This window comes from Perna viridis, chromosome 11 (assembly GCF_037379345.1).
Source record: "Perna viridis isolate PV_CMFRI_1.1 ecotype Kerala chromosome 11, ASM3737934v1, whole genome shotgun sequence".
Lineage (NCBI taxonomy): Eukaryota > Metazoa > Mollusca > Bivalvia > Mytilida > Mytilidae > Perna > Perna viridis.
In genome coordinates this window covers 30,436,635-30,459,263 of record NC_142455.1, presented here as the reverse complement: position 1 = coordinate 30,459,263, position 22,629 = coordinate 30,436,635, and the positions used below count along the sequence as shown (strand labels likewise).

At 32.0% G+C, this 22,629-nt stretch overlaps 1 protein-coding gene across 3 annotated transcripts in view; it reads left to right on the top strand.

Moving 5' to 3' along the window:
- LOC148603691 (ankyrin and armadillo repeat-containing protein-like) overlaps positions 1 to 22,604 on the top strand; it is a 37,200-nt gene extending 14,596 nt beyond the window's left edge. The window contains exons 5-21 of one of the 3 annotated variants that reach the window (XM_088553706.1): positions 91 to 259; positions 908 to 1,097; positions 1,554 to 1,773; positions 5,538 to 5,561; positions 6,473 to 6,674; positions 8,019 to 8,227; positions 8,515 to 8,616; positions 12,784 to 13,200; positions 13,692 to 13,785; positions 14,184 to 14,334; positions 14,860 to 15,013; positions 15,642 to 15,803; positions 16,502 to 16,740; positions 17,095 to 17,253; positions 17,851 to 18,275; positions 18,733 to 18,782; positions 19,248 to 22,604. In XM_088553706.1, coding sequence (XP_088409832.1) covers positions 91 to 259; positions 908 to 1,097; positions 1,554 to 1,773; positions 5,538 to 5,561; positions 6,473 to 6,674; positions 8,019 to 8,227; positions 8,515 to 8,616; positions 12,784 to 13,200; positions 13,692 to 13,785; positions 14,184 to 14,334; positions 14,860 to 15,013; positions 15,642 to 15,803; positions 16,502 to 16,740; positions 17,095 to 17,253; positions 17,851 to 18,275; positions 18,733 to 18,782; positions 19,248 to 19,516 — 3,236 coding nt within the window. In that variant the 3' untranslated portion in view covers positions 19,517 to 22,604. Of the gene's footprint in view, positions 1 to 90; positions 260 to 907; positions 1,098 to 1,553; positions 1,774 to 3,606; positions 3,655 to 5,537; positions 5,562 to 6,472; positions 6,675 to 8,018; positions 8,228 to 8,514; positions 8,617 to 12,783; positions 13,201 to 13,691; positions 13,786 to 14,183; positions 14,335 to 14,859; positions 15,014 to 15,641; positions 15,804 to 16,501; positions 16,741 to 17,094; positions 17,254 to 17,850; positions 18,276 to 18,732; positions 18,783 to 19,247 lie in introns of all 3 variants that reach the window. The other 2 variants (XM_088553705.1, XM_088553707.1) reach the window with 2 other exon arrangements.
- Positions 22,605 to 22,629: the final 25 nt, after the last annotated feature.

Sequence of the window (22,629 nt, the reverse complement as noted above, 5' to 3'; positions counted from 1 at the left end):
AAAAATTTCTGACAAATTGTATCTTATTCAGAAGTTATGATGGAGACGAATAAAAATTATTCATTTTTGTTTCATGTCTGTGTTCTATAGGAATTCTGGTAGATATAGAAACAGACCCTATAGTAGATGCTCCTGAAGGTTTTGCTGAGATGTATGATTTGATCAGGTCAGAGGCTGAAGAGACGCTTAATAAACATCTCAGTTATGATAAAATCAGGGAGAGTTACAAGGTTCCAGTTTATGAAATTAATGGCAAGAGGTCAGTAATCATGTTTACAATGTAGATTGTCGAACAGAAAAAAATGGGGAAAATCCTCATGAGTTAGTAACCACAGATACAAGCCTAGCTATCAAAATACAACAAGAACTTTTTATAGCTCACACTGAACATAGAGAGCTCTTATCCCTGCCTTGCCTTCAAAATGGAGCAGGACTTACAATAATTTGGAGCTTGTATTGCACTCTTGCATTTTACACGGAGTAGGTCTTGCACTAAACAGCAAGCTTTTATCCCTGTCTTGCCTTCAAAATAGAGTAGAACTTGACTAACCTGTAAATTGTTATTGCTCCTTTGCCTTTTACCCGGAGTACAGCAAGCTCCTATTCCTGTTCTTTAACAAGAATAAGGACTAATGCTAAGCAAAAAGCTTTTACATGTATCTTCTATTCAAAAGTAGAAAAAAAAACAATTATTTGATGGTAACTAATTTACAAAAAAAAATAAACATAGATATGAACAAATGGAAACAGGACACTCTACTAAAGACTTGTGTATAAAAAAAAATTATGATAAGATAATGCTTGTTAATTTTGCATTTTCTTACATTTTTATTCTAAATCATAAAAGGTTGAAATGTCCCAGTGTAATTCTTATTTTTTTAAGTAGTCCTCATATCATGCCTTGTAGGTACAATGCCATCCTATTAGAGTTTGAGACATATTATGCCCAGACTCCTCAAAAGCCATTGTGGGTCAAAGCGTACTCAGAACATATCACAGTTCTAAAGACTTCAAAGATTGTCAGTGACCCAGAACAACAGCTCAATGAGCAACTCAGGAAATACTTTGGTTATCGTAAAACTGTCAAAATTGTTCAGGTAAGTCAAATTACAACAAAATAACATGGTGTTGAAGCCAGATTTCCAGTTTTTAGTATGCTTCTTCCTGTTGTTTGTTGTTTGTATATACATTTTTTTCTTTTTTTGATCTTACATCCAGTTACCCTGTTGTTAAATTCTGCCAATAATTGAAGTTATTGGAATCATTTTAACTGATATTGCTTTGAGACATTATTAAACAGTTTACCACATTTTCTGAATTTTGGAACAAATGCTAGTTTACTAGTATTGTTGGACTACATAGCTCTATACAGTGTTTCTGTCTCCCCCTCCTAAACATTTAAGAATGCTATGGTTATGATTGATGTTGGTTGTTTTGTTCTGGGTTGCAGAGAGATTAAAGAAAAATCTCATTTTTTTAATACTGTTCAGACAACTATAACATGTTGAAGAATCACATATATTTTTGTAAGACTTAATTTATTTTTTCATTAGACAATGACGGCACCAAAGGCAGCTATTCAGAAGGGACTTCTGGGATTGTTCATCTATCTGTGTAACAAGAATGTGCATCAGCCATCACGCTTGAATAAACAGGATGAGCAGGGCTTGGCTCTTCTTCACCATGCTGCCATTAACAACCACCCAGAAATTATTGTAGCTCTTCTGAAACAGAAAATGGACATGAATGTCAGACGTAATAATATATCAACAGGTAAGGATCAGTCAAGGGAAGATAACCCTTAATTTTTTTTTCATGATTAAGGGGAGGTAATTTCAATTTATTTTCTTAATGTGTGATTTTGAATTTAGTTACCAATTTAAAAGTAGACTAGAGTGAGTGATGATTTGCTAGGTTTGTTCCTTGTATTTATTTTGCTAGTTTATTTTCTTGATTTATTAGTTGATCTTTGTCTATCGACACTAAACATTTTAAGTTATTTTTGTTGCTCTCTCATTGTTTATTATGCTGATGTGATGTGCAAAAAATGTTTGTGCAATTTTTCATATTTTTTCATTGATATTATTTCAATAGAATACTTTGGTAAGGGTTTGGGAATGAAAACCTTGCTTCAGTTGATAATGAATTGACTTGACAGTTAACACAGTAGTCTAATTCCTTAAATGTATATACAAGTATAGGTTGAATTTATATATGAATTCCTGATTTCAGTTTGTAGCTTTAACATTTATCTTAATTGACTAATTGATTTTACAATGTGTGGTTAAGTGTCAGTTTTTGAAAGAATCAGGCAATGGGTGAAACATGGTATAAAAAGACTCATCATTTTTATAGTGTAATTTTATTATTTGCACCACCAGAATCAAGGAAAAAAGGCAATATTTGCCATATCATGTTCGTGCATTGAGTTATAACTTTATTGAAAGGCACTGAAAATGAATATTTCAAGGGCAGATAACTGTCAAAACCTCATTTTTCTAACATTCTATAGAAAAATTTGTGAGCAAATCTAGTGATGCATAGATCAAATAGCGGTCTTTTGATAGGGAATTCATCCTTGTGTGAAATAATATTGTCAAATTTGTGGGGGGTTTGACATGCATGTTTCTATTTTTCCCATTTTGCATGATTCTTACAAATACTTACACTTAATTGTGTAAATGCTGAATGGGATACACATGACAAAGACAGATTTTTTAAGTGTATTTTCATTTCATTTTTTAAGATTATATATTAATATTGATATTCCAAATTTTACATCTCTGTATTAAGGTTTACAATAATCATTTGAAACTACATCTTCAATAGAAAAGTACTTCTCTGTTTAAGAATCAGGCAAAATGTGTATAAGATTTGGCGCATGAAGAAGAAAAACAGAGATTTTATGGTCACACTTCTTAATATCCAGAGATCCAAGTGTTTGTAAAGATCACCTTTTTACATGTTTTAAGATATTGAAAGGTCAAATTTAGTTGAAATGCACTGTGGAATGATGACGTATAGGTACTTTTCCTCTATGTAGATCGTCTGAATATAGCTGAAATATTGCTGCTCGGACGTTAAACCCCAACAAACAAACAAAAACAAACATCCTCTATGTAGACAATCAAAAACATTTTCATCACAGATGCTTCAGGAGAAATTTAAATAGCTTTTCGTTAGTTTTTAAGATGTATTAAATGTATTGAATATATTTTTGAGGCAAAAAAAAGACAAAATTGAGAAAAATGATGTGCTACCCATGGCTGAATTCATACACAGAACAGTACTTAAAGTGTTTGATAGAGAAAACAGCCTGTATTTAGTACATATTGAACAGAATCTGGTTTGGCAGTTAAACTATACATGTACATTATATATGCAGGATTGAAATAAACAACAATTAAAGGATTTTTTTAAATTGTCCTAGAATAAAATATTCAGAATGAAATAAGTTTGTTATGAATATACAAATGATATTTGATAGCTTTAGCTTTTATTTTTTTTATTTGCAGTATTTTGTTTTCTTCACTTCAGCACCATGTGTAATGATGTACAGACACACAGACACAAATCTATCTATTATTTAACTGTTATATTTACTAGATACTGATGTTAAGATGAGTGGAGAGAGACCATACTTATTGGATATGTGTAAATAACTTCTCTCAATTAGATGGTTTGAAATCTCCCCCTTTTTTCCTTTTCTTTTATTCTCTATACAAGATATAGTACCCCAATACTGTACATTTAATATTACAATTTTGCAGATACTTTTGTATAGTCTTGCTTTAGGTCTTTTTTCTTGTATTAATTGTGTAAAATCATTTATTTATGGTAGTAGCTTTCCTTGATGGAAATAATTCTAGTTATCCCTGCACTTCCATTGGTTTAAATGTCTAAACAGTTTTGAAATGTAGGCTTTAAATTCATTCTTTAAATTATCTCCTTGTCTTAAAATTAGCAATGGTAGAAATTCCGGGGTCTTCTGTTGTAAAGATGAAAAATATAGAGAAAAATAATAATAAATTATTGCATGAGAATGGAACTATCAGTAACAGTTTTGTTTGAAAGTGGTATTTGACCTCTTGATTTTTAGAGAACATATTTTCCGATTGATAATCATTGATTATCCATTTTGAGCCACTTTAGTTCTGGACCACCTTCATACACTTGTATGAACTACAATACAGTGACTTCCTTCAGACTTTTGTCATATTATACTCTACTTTTATTTCTCAACTTGCATTTGATAATATCTCTGCTTCATTGTATCAGTCTACCAATACCCCTGTGCACCAGAGACTGGGATACTTATATAGTGATGCACGAGACTGTGTGAGTGTCTGTCTTGCTCTTAATTTTTTTCGCAATAAAACTAGTGAAAAAAGAAAAGATTTCTGAGTTTCTGTATATTTTTTATGATCCTTGCTATTTTTATTGTTGATGACCTTCCCAGGGTATCATGACATTGCTTTAAAACCATTTGTAGCATTTGCTTTTAACTGGAAGTGAAACAATGTCAAATACCAGGAACTGCCATAAATACTCTCTTTAATGTTTTACTTACTTGGCAGATATATACATCTGTCTTAACTACTGTCAGTCATGTCTTATTTTAAAGTTTTGTGAAAGCTGATTTTATCATATTGTATCATGGTGAAACTTGATACACATGTATATATCCAATGCCATTTCCTGATATTTCATGGTTTTTACTAAATAATGCCAAACTAGGTATTGGTGAGATGATAGAGACATTTTGATGGTTACTTTTGAATCTTTTTTGTTGAGTTTTTTGAGGAATGTGTGAACTTGCTGTATGCTATTCGAGCTTCTGTCAGATATTTAATCTTCTTTAAAGTTAATAGACTTTACACTTCCACATATAAAAGTTACATGTATGATCTAGATGACTATCTGGTTAAATCTGGTGTATTGACTCATGTTTCATTTACTTCACCATTAAAGCAAAAGTTGTAGTAAAAGGATTTTCTTATGGTTGTATAGAGAATTGTTCAGAAACAGAAAAGGAAAAAAAGGCTCTGTGTGTTCCAGTTAATCAGTTGAACACTATATATATTGAGGAATGGGATCATTCTTGTAGTGACTGTTATAGGTTATGTATTGACTAAATGTATGTTTAGAGACTGGTTTGGGCCATGTATTCACCAATGTTTTATTTTTGATTTCTTGGTCAGCACAGATTTAGATTTCAGCTTTATTATTTTGTATATACACATTGTATAGCATGTGAAACTTTATACTAATAACATGTGGTAGTGTTCCAGTAGTCTTATCATCATGAATTTTATGTTTCTTCATTTGTAGAATCCTTCTAGCCTTTTTTCAATAGACTCTTATAGGGTGGAGGCATTAAATATTTTGTAACAGATTGATAATAGATCTCCAATAAAGAACCAATTTTCTTTATATTTTATTTATAAGGCTTTGCTTTTTGTACTTTTTGATCTCTGAAGTCTATTGCATATTTAAGTTCCAGCTTCTATTTTATGCTTTAATTTTATTGTATGTAGGCGAAAGTGAGGAGAAACCAACAGGTATTAGAGCATGAAACAGTGTCAGCATGTTACAATTTGTCGAAGTCACACGATCATCATATGACAAAGACAATTAAAGCATGGTTGTATCACATGACTTATCATGTGACAAATTCTTCCGCAAGCATGAGTCACATGGTGCACACTAGAAGCATTACTGTGATTTGATTTTTGCATTTTTTTAGAGAAGTTATTTGATAGCTATTGAGCTATTGATGATTTTGTCTTTTTAAAGTCTAAAAGAAACTTCCATATAACAATCAAAATTATAAATTATAAGAAGAAATCCTTTGATATCAATTATTTCACATCAGATTTTAAGAAAAAAAAACACCAGAAGTTGACATCATTTTATTATTTTAAAAGAAAAGATAGTTCATATTTATAAAATGCATAAAAATTTCAGTAACTGAAGCTGAGCATGACCAATTTAATTTAGCATGACAAAACTATGATGAAAAAAAGATCCATTGAATGTGAACTTTATGTAGTATGAAAGCCTAACTAGTACATGTATGAGAATGAGAATATTTTTACCTTTACTTTGCATGATTTGTCTGTGTTATATTACAAGTTGATTACAATCAGTACATGTAAATTAACTTTATTTTCTATCATTTATGTTAGTACAGTTCATTTGCTTAATTGTTGCATGGAATTTCATATTCTAACTACAGTAACTTTAATAATCAAAGTACGTTTATAACAAGTAACAAATTTAATTTAATATCAAATTTATTTAATAACATTCATTTTACTTTAGGTTTGCACCTTATATGTATAATAATCACATTCCACAATATGTAATCCATTTTTATGTCATTTTTGAATCTCATTAAGTATAAAACTTATTAACTAATAATAATTATTCATTCAAATTTATTTCATCATCTGAGATATTATTATTACAGGGCCTACAGCTTTACATTTTGCATCTAGATGTGGTGCTCTGGATGCAGCAACATGCCTAGTGGGAATTTATGCGGGGACTACTGTGTTTGACCAAGATGGTTGGGCACCAATTCATTATTCTGCTTTCTTTGACCACTCTCCTATCATTAAGATGTACCACAGACATAACCCTGACCATATAGAACTACAGGCTAAGAACAGGTATGGTTTTATCCAAAGGTTTACTATAACCCTGACCATATAGAACTACAGGCAAAGAATAGGTAAGGTTTTATCCAAAGGTTTACTATAACCCTGACCATATAGAACTACAGGCAAAGAACAGGTAAGGTTTTATCCAAAGGTTTACTATAACCCTGACCATATAGAACTACAGGCTAAGAACAGGTAAGGTTTTATCCAAAGGTTTACTATTACCCTGAAAGTATAGAACTACAGGCTAAGAACAGGTAAGGTTTTATCCAAAGGTTTACTATTACCCTGACCGTATAGAACTACAGGCTAAGAACAGGTAAGGTTTAATCCAAAGATTTACTATTACCCTGAAAGTATAGGACTACAGGCTAAGAATGGGTAAGGTTTTATCCAAAGGTTTACTATAACCCTGACCGTATAGAACTACAGGTTAAGAACAGGTAAGGTTTTATCCAAAGGTTTACTATAACCCTGACCACATAGATCTACAGGTTAAAAACAGGTAAGGTTTTATCCAAAGGTTTACTATAACCCTGACCATAGTGATCTACAGGCTAAGAACAGGTAAGGTTTTATCCAAAGGTTTACTGTTACAGTGAAATCTGTCTAAACTGAACACTGAAGAATTTGAAAAAAATTGGTCTATATCAAACTTTTTAAAGTCCCTTTGTATCAATTTAAAACAAGAAATTGTCTAAATTTTTGACTTTAGAAAGTAAAACTAATAATTTGTAAAACTAACCATTACCAAGGGAGTTTAGTAATGTCATCATGTCTAAGTTGGGTTAATAAGTTTTCCTTGCGTTTTGTTATTGAACTAAAACAACCCCTTAGCCATGCTTTCATGACTAACCCCTCAGTGAAGGTTAGTTATATCTCCTCCCATTTTGGTGGGGAGACATATTGTTTTTGGCTTGTTTGTCTGTCCATGTGTCTGTCACAAAGTTTGTCAGCGCTCTTCCTTTCAAACTACTGAACCGAATTTTACAAAACTTGGTATGTATCAAGAACATTATATGTAGTTGTTGCAATAACGTCACAACATTACAATACCATATCTGTTTCATGCATAACCCCCCGCAGTCACTATCAAATATTGAATAATAGCTTTATAGTGCAACAGACAAGACAAAGCTCTGTGATAACAGTTCATTTATTGGAAAGCCCATGTTTTCTGTCTCATCCAATTGGTGAGAAAAGGAAATCTCACACAGCTAAAAAGGAAAGAGAGAAATAGACCTTGTTTCATTTCAATTGTGAGATATGTTCTGTGAGTTTACTAACACAATGTGTTATCCAGCAAACTGTTAAAGATAAACAAAATTGACCTGGAGTTCAATTTTATTTTAGATTGAAGTCAACACCCTTGTTACTAGCAGCTAGTTCTGGTGCCCTGTCTGCTGTTCAGTGCCTGATCTCACTGAATGCCAGTATATTTAGAATGGACAATGAAGGAAATGGTATAGTCCATCTTGCTGCCATGAGGCTCCACACAAACATACTGGAGTATCTTATAGAGGCTAACTTTGAAGAAGTTCCTGTGTGGAAAATTTTGGTTGGTTAGTATAGTCATTATATGACATATTTATATTATTCTGGTTTAAAGTGGAGTATTATTTTAACACCAGTAGCTTGTGAGTGGCTCTTATGTTAACAAGAAAAAACATTAATTTAATCTGATTCCATAAACTTTTCACTACAATGTCTGATAGCAATGGTCATATTTTACAGGAGTTTCATAGCTTTAACCGTCTTATTCCTTCAGAAACACCTTCACTTTTATAAATTGGCTGAATGTCAAATGATATGTGATTTACCTTTAATTATTTTATACTTTAATTTCCAGCCATGCTAAGGGATACAGAACAGAAAAAAGACAGTGCTGTGAAATGTTTAGATGTATTATCTACATCTAAACCTGATCACTGGAGAGCTATTCTAGAAGCTGGTAGGTTTATCTGTTACAGTATTCTGTGAATTAATAAGAATTTTAAGAATATTTTATGTTGGTCGACTATTTTTAAAATGTTTTTTAAAGATTTTATTTTCCTTTGTGGTTAAGAAATTCTCATGTTTTTTTTCCTTAAAGGGGGTTCTTATGAATGTTGATTACTTATACAAAGCCAGTTTTACTTATATGGAAACAAACTTTGTATACACCATATTTTCAGTTAGATTTGACCCTAAGATATTAAGTCATTTCCATCACTGTTTTAGTACCTATGAAATTTTCCTTGAAGAAATCCCACAATGCACTGTTTCAGAAGCTTGTGTGGTAAGGTGACATGCATTTGCTTATTTATGCAAAATTGCACATGTGACATTCCCTATTTCAGTCTATTTTTAGACAGGTGAGATTTGACATGTTATTGCATGAAATTTAATTGCTCTTAATGCAAATGATAAATGATATGAGAAAGGTAAAAAAATGCATTAAAACACTTAATTTGAGGTCTATTTTAATGTTTGTTTTGTTAACAATTGACGAGAATCTTGTTTGTTAATTTCGTTAACAATGCTTTTTATGCTAATGTTAATATATTATTGGTATGAAAGTTGTAAAAATAATATCATAGGGATGGGGGAGTGTTAATCTGTGTGTTGAACAATTGAAGATTGAATCAATCTGTCATAATATGAGTGGCTTTGAAAAAAATTGAAAAAAAAACTATGAAGAAGTTGGAGTTAGATTTAATCCATAATACTGGTATTATATTTATGTTACTGAAAAGTTTTATACCATGCCACACATAACCTATAGGTTATACAAGATACCCATTCTCCATTTTCATGTATAAATGCTTGTTTGTTCTCAAATGAATCCCAGATTATGACTTGAGAAAGGATAGAGGAATTTTTCTCTCTCATAATTCTTGATTTTTTATGTCCATAGTCAGTTGCCTCCAACATGGATGAACTTTATTTAGTATCCCTTTGAAAGCATACTTTTAAGCTTATGATACAATGTATATGGCATCAGAATTCTATTCAAAATATTTATCCAATGCAATATTTAAAGTTTGCATCTGGTCATTACACTTTTAAATACATGTATAAGTATATTAACAAAAACATTACCTAGTTATATTCTAATGCAATCATATTGAGAATTAATTTGTCTTATTTTACTAATTTCTTTACTAACTAGACTTATTGTATGGTAAGATGATGTGAAGATAATTTGATTGGCATTTATACACTGTTTACCCTTAGCCTATAGACAATCCCGGGTTCATGTTCAGTAAAATAGCTAAAAAATAAAATCTTTAAATAATCCAGTCATTGATGTAGAATATCACATACAAGATTATTAAGAGAGTGGTACTATGAATTTAAGACAGAATGGTGTTTGTTGAAAAGTTTTTGGTACAATTCTACTTAACTTCTGAAAGTGAAGTTGGGCATTTGTAGAACCTTTCTACAATGGCTAATTACTAGTAATTATAAATTATATATGCTTACACTTCTTGGGAAGAAAATGCTAACATATGACCACTTCAAGTATTTTTTTTTATTAAACTGGAAAATTTTTTATACCCATTCTGTTAGATCCAATGCAAAATTTTCTATGGTGCCAATGTAAAGCCTGAAATTTCCAATACTTCATTGTCAATTCCTTTATAGTCCATGGCTGTACTGTTCCTTACCATCCTAATCCCATCTACAATCCTTAGAGATTTTACATCCTGTCACATGTAGATAATCCATGTTCCCCCTATGGTAAGGGTTTTAGTATAGATTCAGACCCATTAAGTATTCTAGAAAGGTCCATCTCATTGATAGAGCGTTAATGGTTTCTGACTGATGTGAGCTAGTAGGTTTAGCTGTTTGTCATTGTAAGTTTCTGAATCAATAATATATTGTATAAGCATATTATTTTTCACCGTAGCTAATTCTTGCAGCATCTGACAAGTGAATGCATTTATGGATATCATTATTTATGGATATCAATATTTATGGGTTTCAATATTTATGGATGTCAATATTTATGGATATATCAATATTTATGGATATCAATATTTATGGATATCAATATTTATGGGTTTCAAAAGGTGATTAGTATTGTGTATTGTTAAATATTAATTTCGCTGGTAATATTTGTTCGTGCTTTACTGTCAACCGCGAAAAAATAGGAAATATTAGTTCACCACAAAAATTAATACATTGACAGTATTTTTATGAAAGTTAGGGGCCATGTATGTTCAGTCAACAGTAAATCGCTGAGACATAGCAGCTATCGTAAAAACAATTTTCTTTTGTTAATAAAGTAAAATAAATTTCCAGTGGTCTTGTTAGCAACTCAGATATGATTGTTAACTTTTTCATAGGTGAATTTGGTGATATTACATTTTTTTTTAACATTTTTTTTCTCAAGGCTTTTTTCAAATGAAGATGGAAAAAAATGGAAAATGGTTGGAGTCATCTGACTTTAACTTTACTTTTATGCCCTAATTATAAAGTTGTGGGCATATTTAGTTTTTCATTTGTCTGTCACAACACATGTTGAGGTTTGTATCGAAGCTTTTCCTGTAAAATTAAGATTGGGACATATCATTTGACATGAAGTTAAATTTGTAAATATAAACTTTCAAATTCTATGCAATTTTTTATTGGACTATCTGAATTAGCCTTTTCAAAAACATGTTTTTTGACCACCTTTGGCAATTCTTTATGTACACACTACTGTAGCCATATGATTATATTTACTTTGATATGATTTTAAATGATCTGTGTTATACCTAAGGTTTATTTCAAGGTAAGTTAAGTGTGAACTAGAACCAAGGTGAACACCTAGAGAAAGGAACACATCTCAGAATTAGACATCTATAGATATATGTAGCTTTGAAGGATCAGTTATATTTATGTGCTTTGAAAGAATAAATCATCACAGCCTAATGCTGTTGTTGCATATAGATATCTAACCCCACATTTGGAAAAAAGGACAAAAAAGGGGGAATCTGCAAATACTCCAACAACTTTATGCTTACATTATTTCTGAGATACTAATTAATACCTGGATATTGATACCAAGTGGATGATTAATAAATCACTGGCGTGCATGTCTAAGGGGTAATCTAGGGAACCAAGATTCTAGTGGAAATCAAAAGAATGTGATGCAGGGACAAAGACCAGACATGGAAAACATACAAACATGACTGGTGTTCTAACAAAATACCTGCAGATATATTTCTGAAAGTGCCCATATTGTATAAAAACATTTCTCAAATTCTGAAACTTTGATTGATAAAATTTTCTTTGAAGTAATAAATGCTCATTTTACTGTTCACAAAAGCCCATTTGTTTTATCACATCCAAAAATAAAATATTGTTAATGAAAATTGTACGAATCAAACTTCTCAAAGACCTGTTCATTATTATGTAAAACAATGTACTATGCAGAAAAATAAATTACTATCTGTGATCTCAGAAATAATGTAGACATACTGGCTATTGCCAGTTACTATGTTGGGATGTTTATGTCATGGTCCTGGAAATGAATGTATGTACCAGTAATTAATATGTTAAAGAAGTGAAATGAAGCAGAGTAATGGATGTTATTGTAGTATCAACTGAATATTTTTATTTTGTGTGCTTTGAAGGAATTGTGTGCATAGGGCAGTGGACTTGTTTTTTGTTTATTTTTATTTGTTATTTAAATGCTTGATTGTATATTCTGCTTCTTGTTTTATGTTTTGCATTTCACCTCTATATTATATTTTAAGGAGCTGACACCTGCATTTCACACGAAAATATCTTATGTACTTGCATTTTAAAGCAAATATTAAAAGTTAATGTTGTTGACAATTGATCTGACTAAATGGGAATAAATTAGGATTTTTTGTATAAACATTTTTTCCAAACTTTATGGCTTTGAAGGCACAAAGTTATGCTTAACAGCTAATGATTTAAGTTTTTTTTGTTTTTGTTTTACAACTTATTCATTCTTTTGGTTTCAGGGCACATATTTGCCTATGATTCATCATACTGTGCACTGTTTTCATTAAGCACCTCAACTGAAACCCATAATTTCTATTTCTCATTTTCCATCTTTGATACATAGCATGCAATTAGGTTCATGCCGGCATAGTCGTAATAGCAACCTGTCTGTTTACAGATGCAGTTCCTGCTCTAGTGCAGTTAATGTACTCTGACAATGAAGAATTACAAGCCGTCTCAGCTTCAGTGCTTTGTAACATCTCACAAGAAGATGATGTCCGTGTGGCCCTTACAGCTGCTAATGCTGCAGAAATACTCATTAAGAGACTCATGTCACCCAATGAGGACATTCAATCACGATCAGCAATCATTCTCTCAGACATTGCCTACATTGAAGGGAATCAGACCATAATAGCAGATAAGGGTGGTGTTGAGCCATTGGTTGAGTTGTTAGATTCTGAAGGCCATGATGTTCTGGTGAATGCTGTTAACGCTGTACGAGTTCTGTGTGATGGGAACCAGTTCAATCAAGATGCTATAGCAGAATGTGGAGGAATACCTCCTCTAGTAGAGTTTTTGACTTTGACTAACTTCGGTAAGTAAAGTATCTTAATGTCACATGAAAAAGTTTTGGTTTAATGTAAAAAAGTCTTTATAGTAAAGTGAACAATTTCATTCCTGCATTATTTACCTTCATATTGTGGTAAAAGATATAATCTTATGTCATTTCTGCATCATTGAACTTCATATAGAGCTATCTACTTCTGGTTGCTCTCATGTAAATACAGTGTTCTAAACTGCTTATAGAAAATGGCTGTCAGATCTTTTTATGTGCACATGTATGTATAGATTTTATTTTAGATCTGTCTTTTACCAAGTGTGTTTTCAAGTGTAAGTCAGTTAAGTACGAAGTACTTGAATATTTGTTCTGACTGAGTTGATATACCTAATTTATATCTTCAAAAGTCTATGATAGGGTAGTATAATGTTCTTTGCCTTGATTGTTAATCTGATAACTTTTCTCTTGGCATTTTTCACCAATCAGCTTGTCTAAGTCTTAAAAATTTTCCTGCAATGTCATTACAGAGATGCTTCAAGCAGTGGCTGCATCAGCCATTGCTGCAATTGCCACTAGCAACAAAAAGAATCAGCATGATGTCATCAAAGAAGGTGCAGCTAGGTAAGTCCTTTTTAACTGCTATCTCTATGATCATATACAATGTATATGGGGGAAGCATCTGCATCACTTTCTTTAAATGACTAAAATTTATTAATTTGAAAAATTGACATATTTGTACAAGACTAAATGATGAACAGAATTTTCTCCTCTTGTTCTTACATTCATCTATATATTATCAGTAGTGGATTCAAAAATTCAAAATGAGGGGCTGACTGGTCTTAGAGGGGGCTGCTCCAGTGATTTTTAGTGATTTTCTATTTAATCAACCAAACTTTTCAAGCATAAGATGTTGGGTCCAAAATCAGCCTATACTAATTGATATGCTTTAACTTCAATTTCAGCTTTTCAGATCATTTATCTTTTTATTCCTTGTTTAAATGTTGATGTTCTGTTTTCAGACCTTTAGTTGATATAGTCAACAGTCTGAAGAAGGAGGATGTTAAATTGAAAGCAGCTAAGGCTATAGAAGCATTATCAGACCATAATGAGAGAAGTCAACAGGCATTCATAGAACTTGGTGGTCAAAAGGCCCTGCTCAAAATTCTGAAGGTAATGCTGTAGAATCTATCAGAGAAAAGTCAGCAGGCATTCATAGAACTTGGTGGTCAAAAGGCCCTGCTCAAAATTCTGAAGGTAATGCTGTAGAATCTATCAGAGAAAAGTCAGCAGGCATTCATAGAACTTGGTGGTCAAAAGGCACTGCTCAAAATTCTGAAGGTAATGCTGTAGAATCTATCAGAGAAAAGTCAGCAGGCATTCATAGAACTTGGTGGTCAAAAGGCACTGCTCAAAATTCTGAAGGTAATGCTGTAGAATCTATCAGAGAAAAGTCAACAGGCATTCATAGAACTTGGTGGTCAAAAGGCACTGCTCAAAATTCTGAAGGTAATGCTGTAGAATCTATCAGAGAGAAGTCAACAGGCATTCATAGAACTTGATTGTCAAAAGTCACTGAAGCATTTTAAGGAATAATGATGAGCAAGAATTCATTGGAACATAAGAACTAAAAAAATTAAATTTTGACACATCAAACTGCAGTAAAAGCATTTATTAATACAAGTATTGTTTTTACAGAATCAGAGCGTTGAGGTAAAAGAACAGGCAGCTTGCGCTCTCTGGGCTCTGGCTGGTCAGACTAAAACCCAACAGAAGAAGATTGCAAAGGACACTGGGATTACTAACATCTGCGGTATGCTGCTGGATACTACTGAAAGTATTGTACAAGTTGGTAAGTAATGTACGTGTATAGAAAATGGGGCTACTGAATCTAAATACCTTTTGATATATTTTTTGTATGAGCTTACTGTAGCCTATTTTCTTGTATACTTTGCTGTTGAGATCAAACTGTGTGCAAAAAATATCAAGAACAAAATGAATCAACCAATGATAATGAAATGACAGTTCAAAGACATCAAAATTCAAATACATGGCCAATTAGAAAAAAAACAGTTACACCACCACCTTTCATCAAAGCGCTTAAATAGTATTATATCGGGTTTGGCAATAAAGTGAGGGACTATATAACCAGTAGTTAAAGTTACAGGATTTTACTTAGAATGTTAAGAAATGGCCCATTTACATCTTGAATGCTGAAAGTGGCCTATTTGACAGGGAGCACTGTATATCATTTTGACACCCATTGTACTGTCACTTAGGTCTTAAATTTAAGAGTTTATATTAAACAATCTCACTTGCTTAACCTTAGAAACGCTCTAATGATCATGCTGGAGATAGTGTTGTTAATAAGCATGGTATGGTCATATCTTTGTACTGAAAACTGCAGCCTAAAGTCCTATACTTTATATTTCCTGTATGATTTCTGGAAAGCTTAAATTAGATGACTACTTGTTTTACAGGCTGTAAAATGGCTATATCACTGGGAAGAGAAGATATTGACTACCAAAACCAGCTGGCTAATACTAATGCTTTTGAGCAGCTAAACAGACTTCTGCAACCTCAGAAATACTCTAAAAATGTCATACTGATGGCTATCAAAGTGCTAGGAATATTATGTGTTGGTATGTTGGTATGAACACTAAGGTGAACAGTGTACACAGTTTGGGAACATACTACTGCTTGTGGATGTTGTCTTTTATTCTTGCCTTAATAGATATGAACACATGAACAAAATTAAAGATATAATTAACCAATGTATTTTCACATTCCAGGATATCAATTTGATTCCACAACTGCATATTTTCCTGACTAACACTCAGTCTAACATTTATTACAAAAAACAGGAGAATTTTTCACAGTGATAAATTTTTATAAGTTCACGTTTAGTTGCAAAATAGCAAATATAGGTTGGTTTACAGTCATTTAGATTCTACAGTAGATTTATAATATACTGGATGGACATTCTGGTTTATATACCCCCTTTCCAAAGGTTTACCCTTGTCCGTGTGTCAATGCTTCTGTAACAATTTACTCATCACAGTGGCTAAAAATTATAACATGCTCTTCCTGTAGGTATGCCATTTGGGATCCATTTTCAGAAAAAATCAACAAAAACTTCCTGTTTACCAAGGACTTGATATATTTGAAAAGCAGTAGATGATGTTATGTTTTTGACCACAATCACTCACTGTTGATAAGTGGAATGATATATTTCAGATTTATTGATTGTTTTATGTTATTACGTGAAAAAAACTTAAAACTGTACCTAAATCAGAAGAAATCTTGTGTGCTTATATTCATATTTGTGATATTTTTTTAGGTGTAGCCACAACAAACAACAAAGTGACCCAGAAGAGGATAGCAGAGGAGAGAACCATTCCTACTCTAGTCAACTTATTGAATGACCCACTTAATGACCCCACAGGAGAAGTTCAGGTGGAAGTGGCCATGTCATTAGGATGTATAGTACTCAGTAACCCTAACAACCATGAGGCCTTGAGAGACATCAAGGAGTTCAGTTTTGATGTCTTGTTAGATTTATTGAAATATCAAGATCAGGTACACTTATTTCTTTGTGCAATTTTTCAAAATCAAAATTTTTACTTTCAAGCCAATAAACACTGATGTTTTTAAATTTTGATTTTATTTCCAATTAGTTGGTCCCATGTATCAATTTTTGGAAATTTCACAAGTACTTCAATGACTTCTGTCATGCTTGTACTTGCTAAAGTCAAAGTGATTTGTTCAAAGAGGTTTGAATCTTTTCATAAACCAGTTTCTTGAAAGAAATGGAATAAAACCTAATAAAGGCAAAAGATTTTTTTAAATTTTCTTTAAAATCTGAAATTCCAACTGAACAACTACACATATCATTCTATTTATGTATATATTTATATATATATTACCCATCAGGAAATAAGACTGAGAGCAGGAATGGCTTTAGCTATATTTGCCTTTAACAATACCCAGCAGCAATTTGCTATCAGGGAGGCTGGAGGAATCAGTTACTCTGTATTCAAGGACTTCCTGGAATCTGATAATGAAAATTATGTCTCAGAAGCAGCTTTTCAGGTTGGTGGCCTAGTATTTTTGTGTTCCCTTTTAATTGTCAAGTGTTTTGCATTAATTCAACTATTCCATTCTCTTTGTGCACATTGCTTTATTTGTAAAACAGTGTTTTCTGAAATTTTTTATACCCCGGTAATATTTAATCAGTATTTTTCAGTTAATCTTGATTTTCATCATCTAACACATAATTAAATGGAATCTCAATATTGATTGTTAAAAATGCATTGTTTCTAATAGCAGTATTGTTTCAGAATTACACACCTGTCTGTCCAATTTACATTGTCAGCCATCTTTGTCTTGTTCCCTTGGTATACTTATGATTTGATCTCATAATGTAAACCCCTCTATATTTATACTGGCAAATTTTGTAGGGTATATAGGAGTTACCATGTCTGTTCATCTGTACACATTCCATGTTAGCACAACTCATGTACTGCTCATGAGATTTTTATGAAATTCTATATAAAGGTTGGGCAGCATTTAACCCTATGTATTTCAAGTTATTTTTAACCCATGTGAAAGTAGGTGATGACCAGATGACATTTAGTATACCGGTACCTTGATGATTGATTTCATGATCTATAACCATCTTTATTCCAGATTGTTGTTTTAGCCCGTGTTATAGTAGATGAAGACCAAGTGACCTTGACTGCACGTGGAGTTACTATCTTAGTAAATAGAATCAAGTCTGATGATGACAATGTTGTAGTCCGAGCTGCTAGTCTTCTGGCAAGTTTGGCACATACTCGAGCTGGTATTCCAGATGCCATGGTAACAGTTGGTGCAATAGACATTCTAGTTGAGCAACTGTCGTCTGCTAATGATCAAGTCAGAAATAGTACTGCCATTGCTCTAGGCTATTTGACATTTAATAAAACAGCTGCCAGAATTTTACTAAGTGCTTGTAGAAATACTCCTGGACTTTACAAACAATTGATGGAAAACATAGGAAAAAATGCTAAAATAAGTGAGGACTTTGTACAGGATTTCAGAAGAGCCAAAATTGTTGGACTACCCTCTCAGTGGTAAGGCATATTTTATGGGTCAATAAATATAAATGAATGATAAGTAACTTTGTCATGGAAACTTTTCTGTCCATCTGCATAAGATAACATTTCGAGTGAATTTTGTAAGTGTAGTTTGCATTGGGTTAGTTTTAAAATTGAAATGCTAAAAAGGATTACCCAAGCTTGCTACTGGCATTTTAACATGTAATTTTACATTTAACACTACTTATAAGGACTAAATAGTTAATACAAGATAATTTCTGTAAATTCCTAAAGAATTGATTAATTAATGAAGCATGAAGGGGTCTTGGTACCAAAGCAAATATGTTTTTTTGTCCTTAGATTTGCACTCAATTAAACTTTTTAAAGTTATAATAATATAGAACTCACTGAGTGAATAGAGAGAGACTTAAATTAAAAAACAGTAGAAACTAAAAAAATACTTAATAACTGACTACATGGATTAATATTACAGTTTGGAAATCAACGGAGGACCTCCAGTCAAGCCACCAAGCAGAAGGGAACGTAAGTCAAAATTCATTATCAGTAAAGAATGAATGGTAAAAAACAGTCTTCCATCATTATGACCATTGTGTAATTTATGAAAATTTCACATTAATAAAGCTAAGTTTAATTGAAAGCTGGGTTTTGTCAATGTACAAAACTGAAAGTTCCTGGAAAAATTTAACACCATTCTACTATCTAAGTTCATAATATACAACATATGTTAGTGTCAATATTTCAATATTGTCAGTATTTGTAGTACTCACAATCATTTGATCAATAAATTTCAAAGCTCAGTAGCTTTTCGTAAGACCTAATTAATAAAATCATCTCAAATTGAAATTTTCTTTATAATCTTTGATTTGAAATGATTTAGTTGAGATTATGTATGAAACATTCATTAAAACTTTAGTAATTCTAAGAATCAAGGATTAAACAAAACAAGGAAAAAATAATAATCAATGAACTTTGCTTTTTATTTGACAGCAAGAAATCGTCCAACTACTGCTCATTCCCTGAGGAGTACAACCTCAAGTCGAGCCCAGTCTGGAAGAAAAAAGTCACCAATCAACAGTGTCATTATCAGTAAATCTACAGAGAATAGTAGGCCCTCTACTGGTGTCAGAACTAATTCAAGGGCAACTAACTCTCGTGCTAGACCTATATCAGCCTCGTCATCAAAGACAAGGAAAACAAGTCCATCACCAGAGACAAGTTTTAAAACAAGAATCTCTGCCTGGAAAAATGAGAAATAGTAGATATGTCTCTTAGGTTTATTAACAGTTGTTAAAGTTTAAAATCATGTATTAGAAATGCATCTGATGATTTTGTGGATGTTGATCCTGGTGTTAATGAATTTGAATACATTGAATTGTAGTAGTGGTTTGTGATCCTTTTCACAAAAAATCATAAATGAAAAATTAGTCGCAAGTTATGACGTCAAAGTAGATCAAAGTATTGTGACTTAACTTAAGACCAATTTTACTTTTACAGTTTTTGTGAAAAGAGCTGCTGGAGTTTAGGCACAGACAAAAATTACCAGCCTTTCTTAAAGTCATAAAGTATTGTCCTACAATTCTACTACTGGTATGTTTTGGGAAATAATTATTTTAGATAAATTGATTGCTCCATTTTTTTCATTGTAAATGATAATCAGTATTGAGTTGTGCTATCTGGATTTTATGACTTGATTAAAAAAGTTTAAGTAAGTAAAGTTTGTACTTATTTTTGTTAAATTGCTTTAAAGATAAACACAAGCGTTAGGTTTTGCACTATAAGTAATCATTGCACTGTTTTATGATATAAATGATATACATGTATTTGATTATAAGTGTTTTCAACAATAACTTAGATTTCATTAACTGTAGGGAACTATATCTTATAACCTTGAAGTAGATGGGGTTTTTTTTTCTGGCACTATAACATTTACAGAACTAAATTTTTAAAGTCAATACAAGGGAAATTTTTCAATAACCACCAACATAAAATGCTGCCATCAAACTTTGTGAACATATAGATAGGTACATCTGTCTGTTTTGCATTGTAACCTTGCAAGTTTAACTCTGTGCTCATGAATACACTTTAATATTAAATTAGAATAGAGATATTGAAAAAAAAACAAGTGTCTATAGACCACACTGAGGACAACACCGACGATGACAGCATCGTACCATTATATAACCACAATGTTTTTGCGGCTGTATAAATAAATGCTCTTCTGTGAGTCAGGAGATAATTTTGTGAAGAGCATCAGGATCACTTTGGCAAACTTTCTATGGTACTTGTTATTGGAATATATGATTGGAGAAGTGTCCTTTCCTCCTGTCTACACAATTAGTATAATATGTTGCAAGTGTTATTTTGATTTTGTGATCTCATTTTCTATCTTGTGTGAACAGTGTTGGATATAAGAAATTGTTTATATATTGGTAATGCTGTATTTATATCTGCCTTTGTATTGAAGCTGATTGTGTCTCCATGTTTCTGTGATGACATACATTATTATGTAGCATGTTACTTTGTTATAGCATGTTATTAGTTCACCTGGCCATAGATCTTGTGAGCTATTGCCATCACTTGGCATCTGTCGTCAGTAACAATTTTTCAAACATCTTCTCCTCTGAAATTAATGCATGGATTTGGATGAAACCTATCTTGAGTGTTCCTTAGGGTATCCTGCACAAAATTATCATGTGTATTTTTGATCTGCGAAAAAACATGACTTCTGTTACTTAAACTAGATCATAGGGGTCAGACAGCAGTTTTTTGCATATATATCCAAAATTTTTAGGTTAATCCAAATTCTGATGGTGGTAAGTGTTCGGCATGATGAGAGCTATCTGTGGTCAAATTTTGGTGAAAATATGTTGACCTTTGTTAGAGTTTTTGCCCTTTTTGGACATTTTTTGCTGTTTTTGATGTTATTATTTTCAAAAATCTTAACCTAAGAAACTACTGTACTGAATTCAATAAAAGTTGATATGATGGATTCTTAAGGTATCTTGCACGAAATGACTGTTTGGATTTTTTATCCGTGAACAAACATGGCCCCTGCTACCAAAAATAGAACATAGGGTTCATAATAGGTTTTTTTACAAATAACTCAAAAATTGTTGAATTTAGCAACATTCCGATAAGGTTATTATTGGATGAAACCTATCTTAATATTCACTATCAGAAATCAGAAATTTTCAAAATGATTTGTCACCCAATGTAGGAGTTGTGGCCCATGAAACAGATTTTTTTTTGTCATTCAAGTGTACAACTTTGAAAATCTTCTTCTCTAAAACCATCCGGCCAAATTTAATGAATTGTCTTTTTAGTGTATACTGCACAAACTGATTGTTTAAAACTTTTCATCTGTCAAAAACATGGAAGCTGTTTCTAAAAATAGAACACAGCGGTAAAAATGCTTTTTTTTTGCTATTTTTTCCGCTACTATAAAAGAATAATGAAGATGAAAGCTACTCTTAAGATGAACATGATATTCTGAGTTATAGCAGTATTGCAACCATTTTCACCAGTTAATCGGATTCCAATTGTTTTTGGTTTCTTTGGGAAACATTTTGTTCTAAGTTAAATGGTGATGATGAAAGGTGGTGCTGCCCAAAATTTTTTCTGGAGGTGATAAAAACTCTTTGAAGGCATTTCCATCATTTTACATTGTCTTATGTTCTCCGTTGTACTTACAGCATTCATTAATACATACCCTTATTCAGCAATTTCAGTTAAAAATGGTAACAAAGTATGATACCTTTACTTTCTTAGTTACTTGGACATGGTTTTACAGGTGAGCAATTCAGGCTCTTCTAGAGCCTTTTGTTTTATTTATTCTTGAAAGGACTTGCAAACTACCAAAATGAAATTCAATCTTCTTAGTTACATACTTCCTTTTAGTTATCTTCCACTCTACAAGTTCACTGAATATATACCTCTTTCTTTGGTTAAATATAATAAAGGCCATTCAAAGTTAATTTCTTGGTTTTCAGGCCAATTTTCATGGAAACACTTCTGTTTATTTTTTATCTGTGGCAATGAGAGTGATAAGCATCCTCAAAAAAACAAGGTATGGCATTATAACCAAGAAATTATCTTCAGTTGGCATAATAAGATTTTGATAGCACATTTTATACTTTTTATTCTAGATTTATATGTATGGCTCAACCTTATTGTAGCATGAAGATTTTGATATCAGTTTTTTCATCAATCTATCGACTGCCTTTGTAGACTTTTTTATGTTGATTTGCATGGTATATTAATCTGTGATATGATGTTGTTTGTTTTTTTTAATTGTAGTTGAAGAAATTATTGTTACTTTTTATCACAATAAAGCTTTTAAATATATATCTCCATTGTTTCAAGTTGTAAC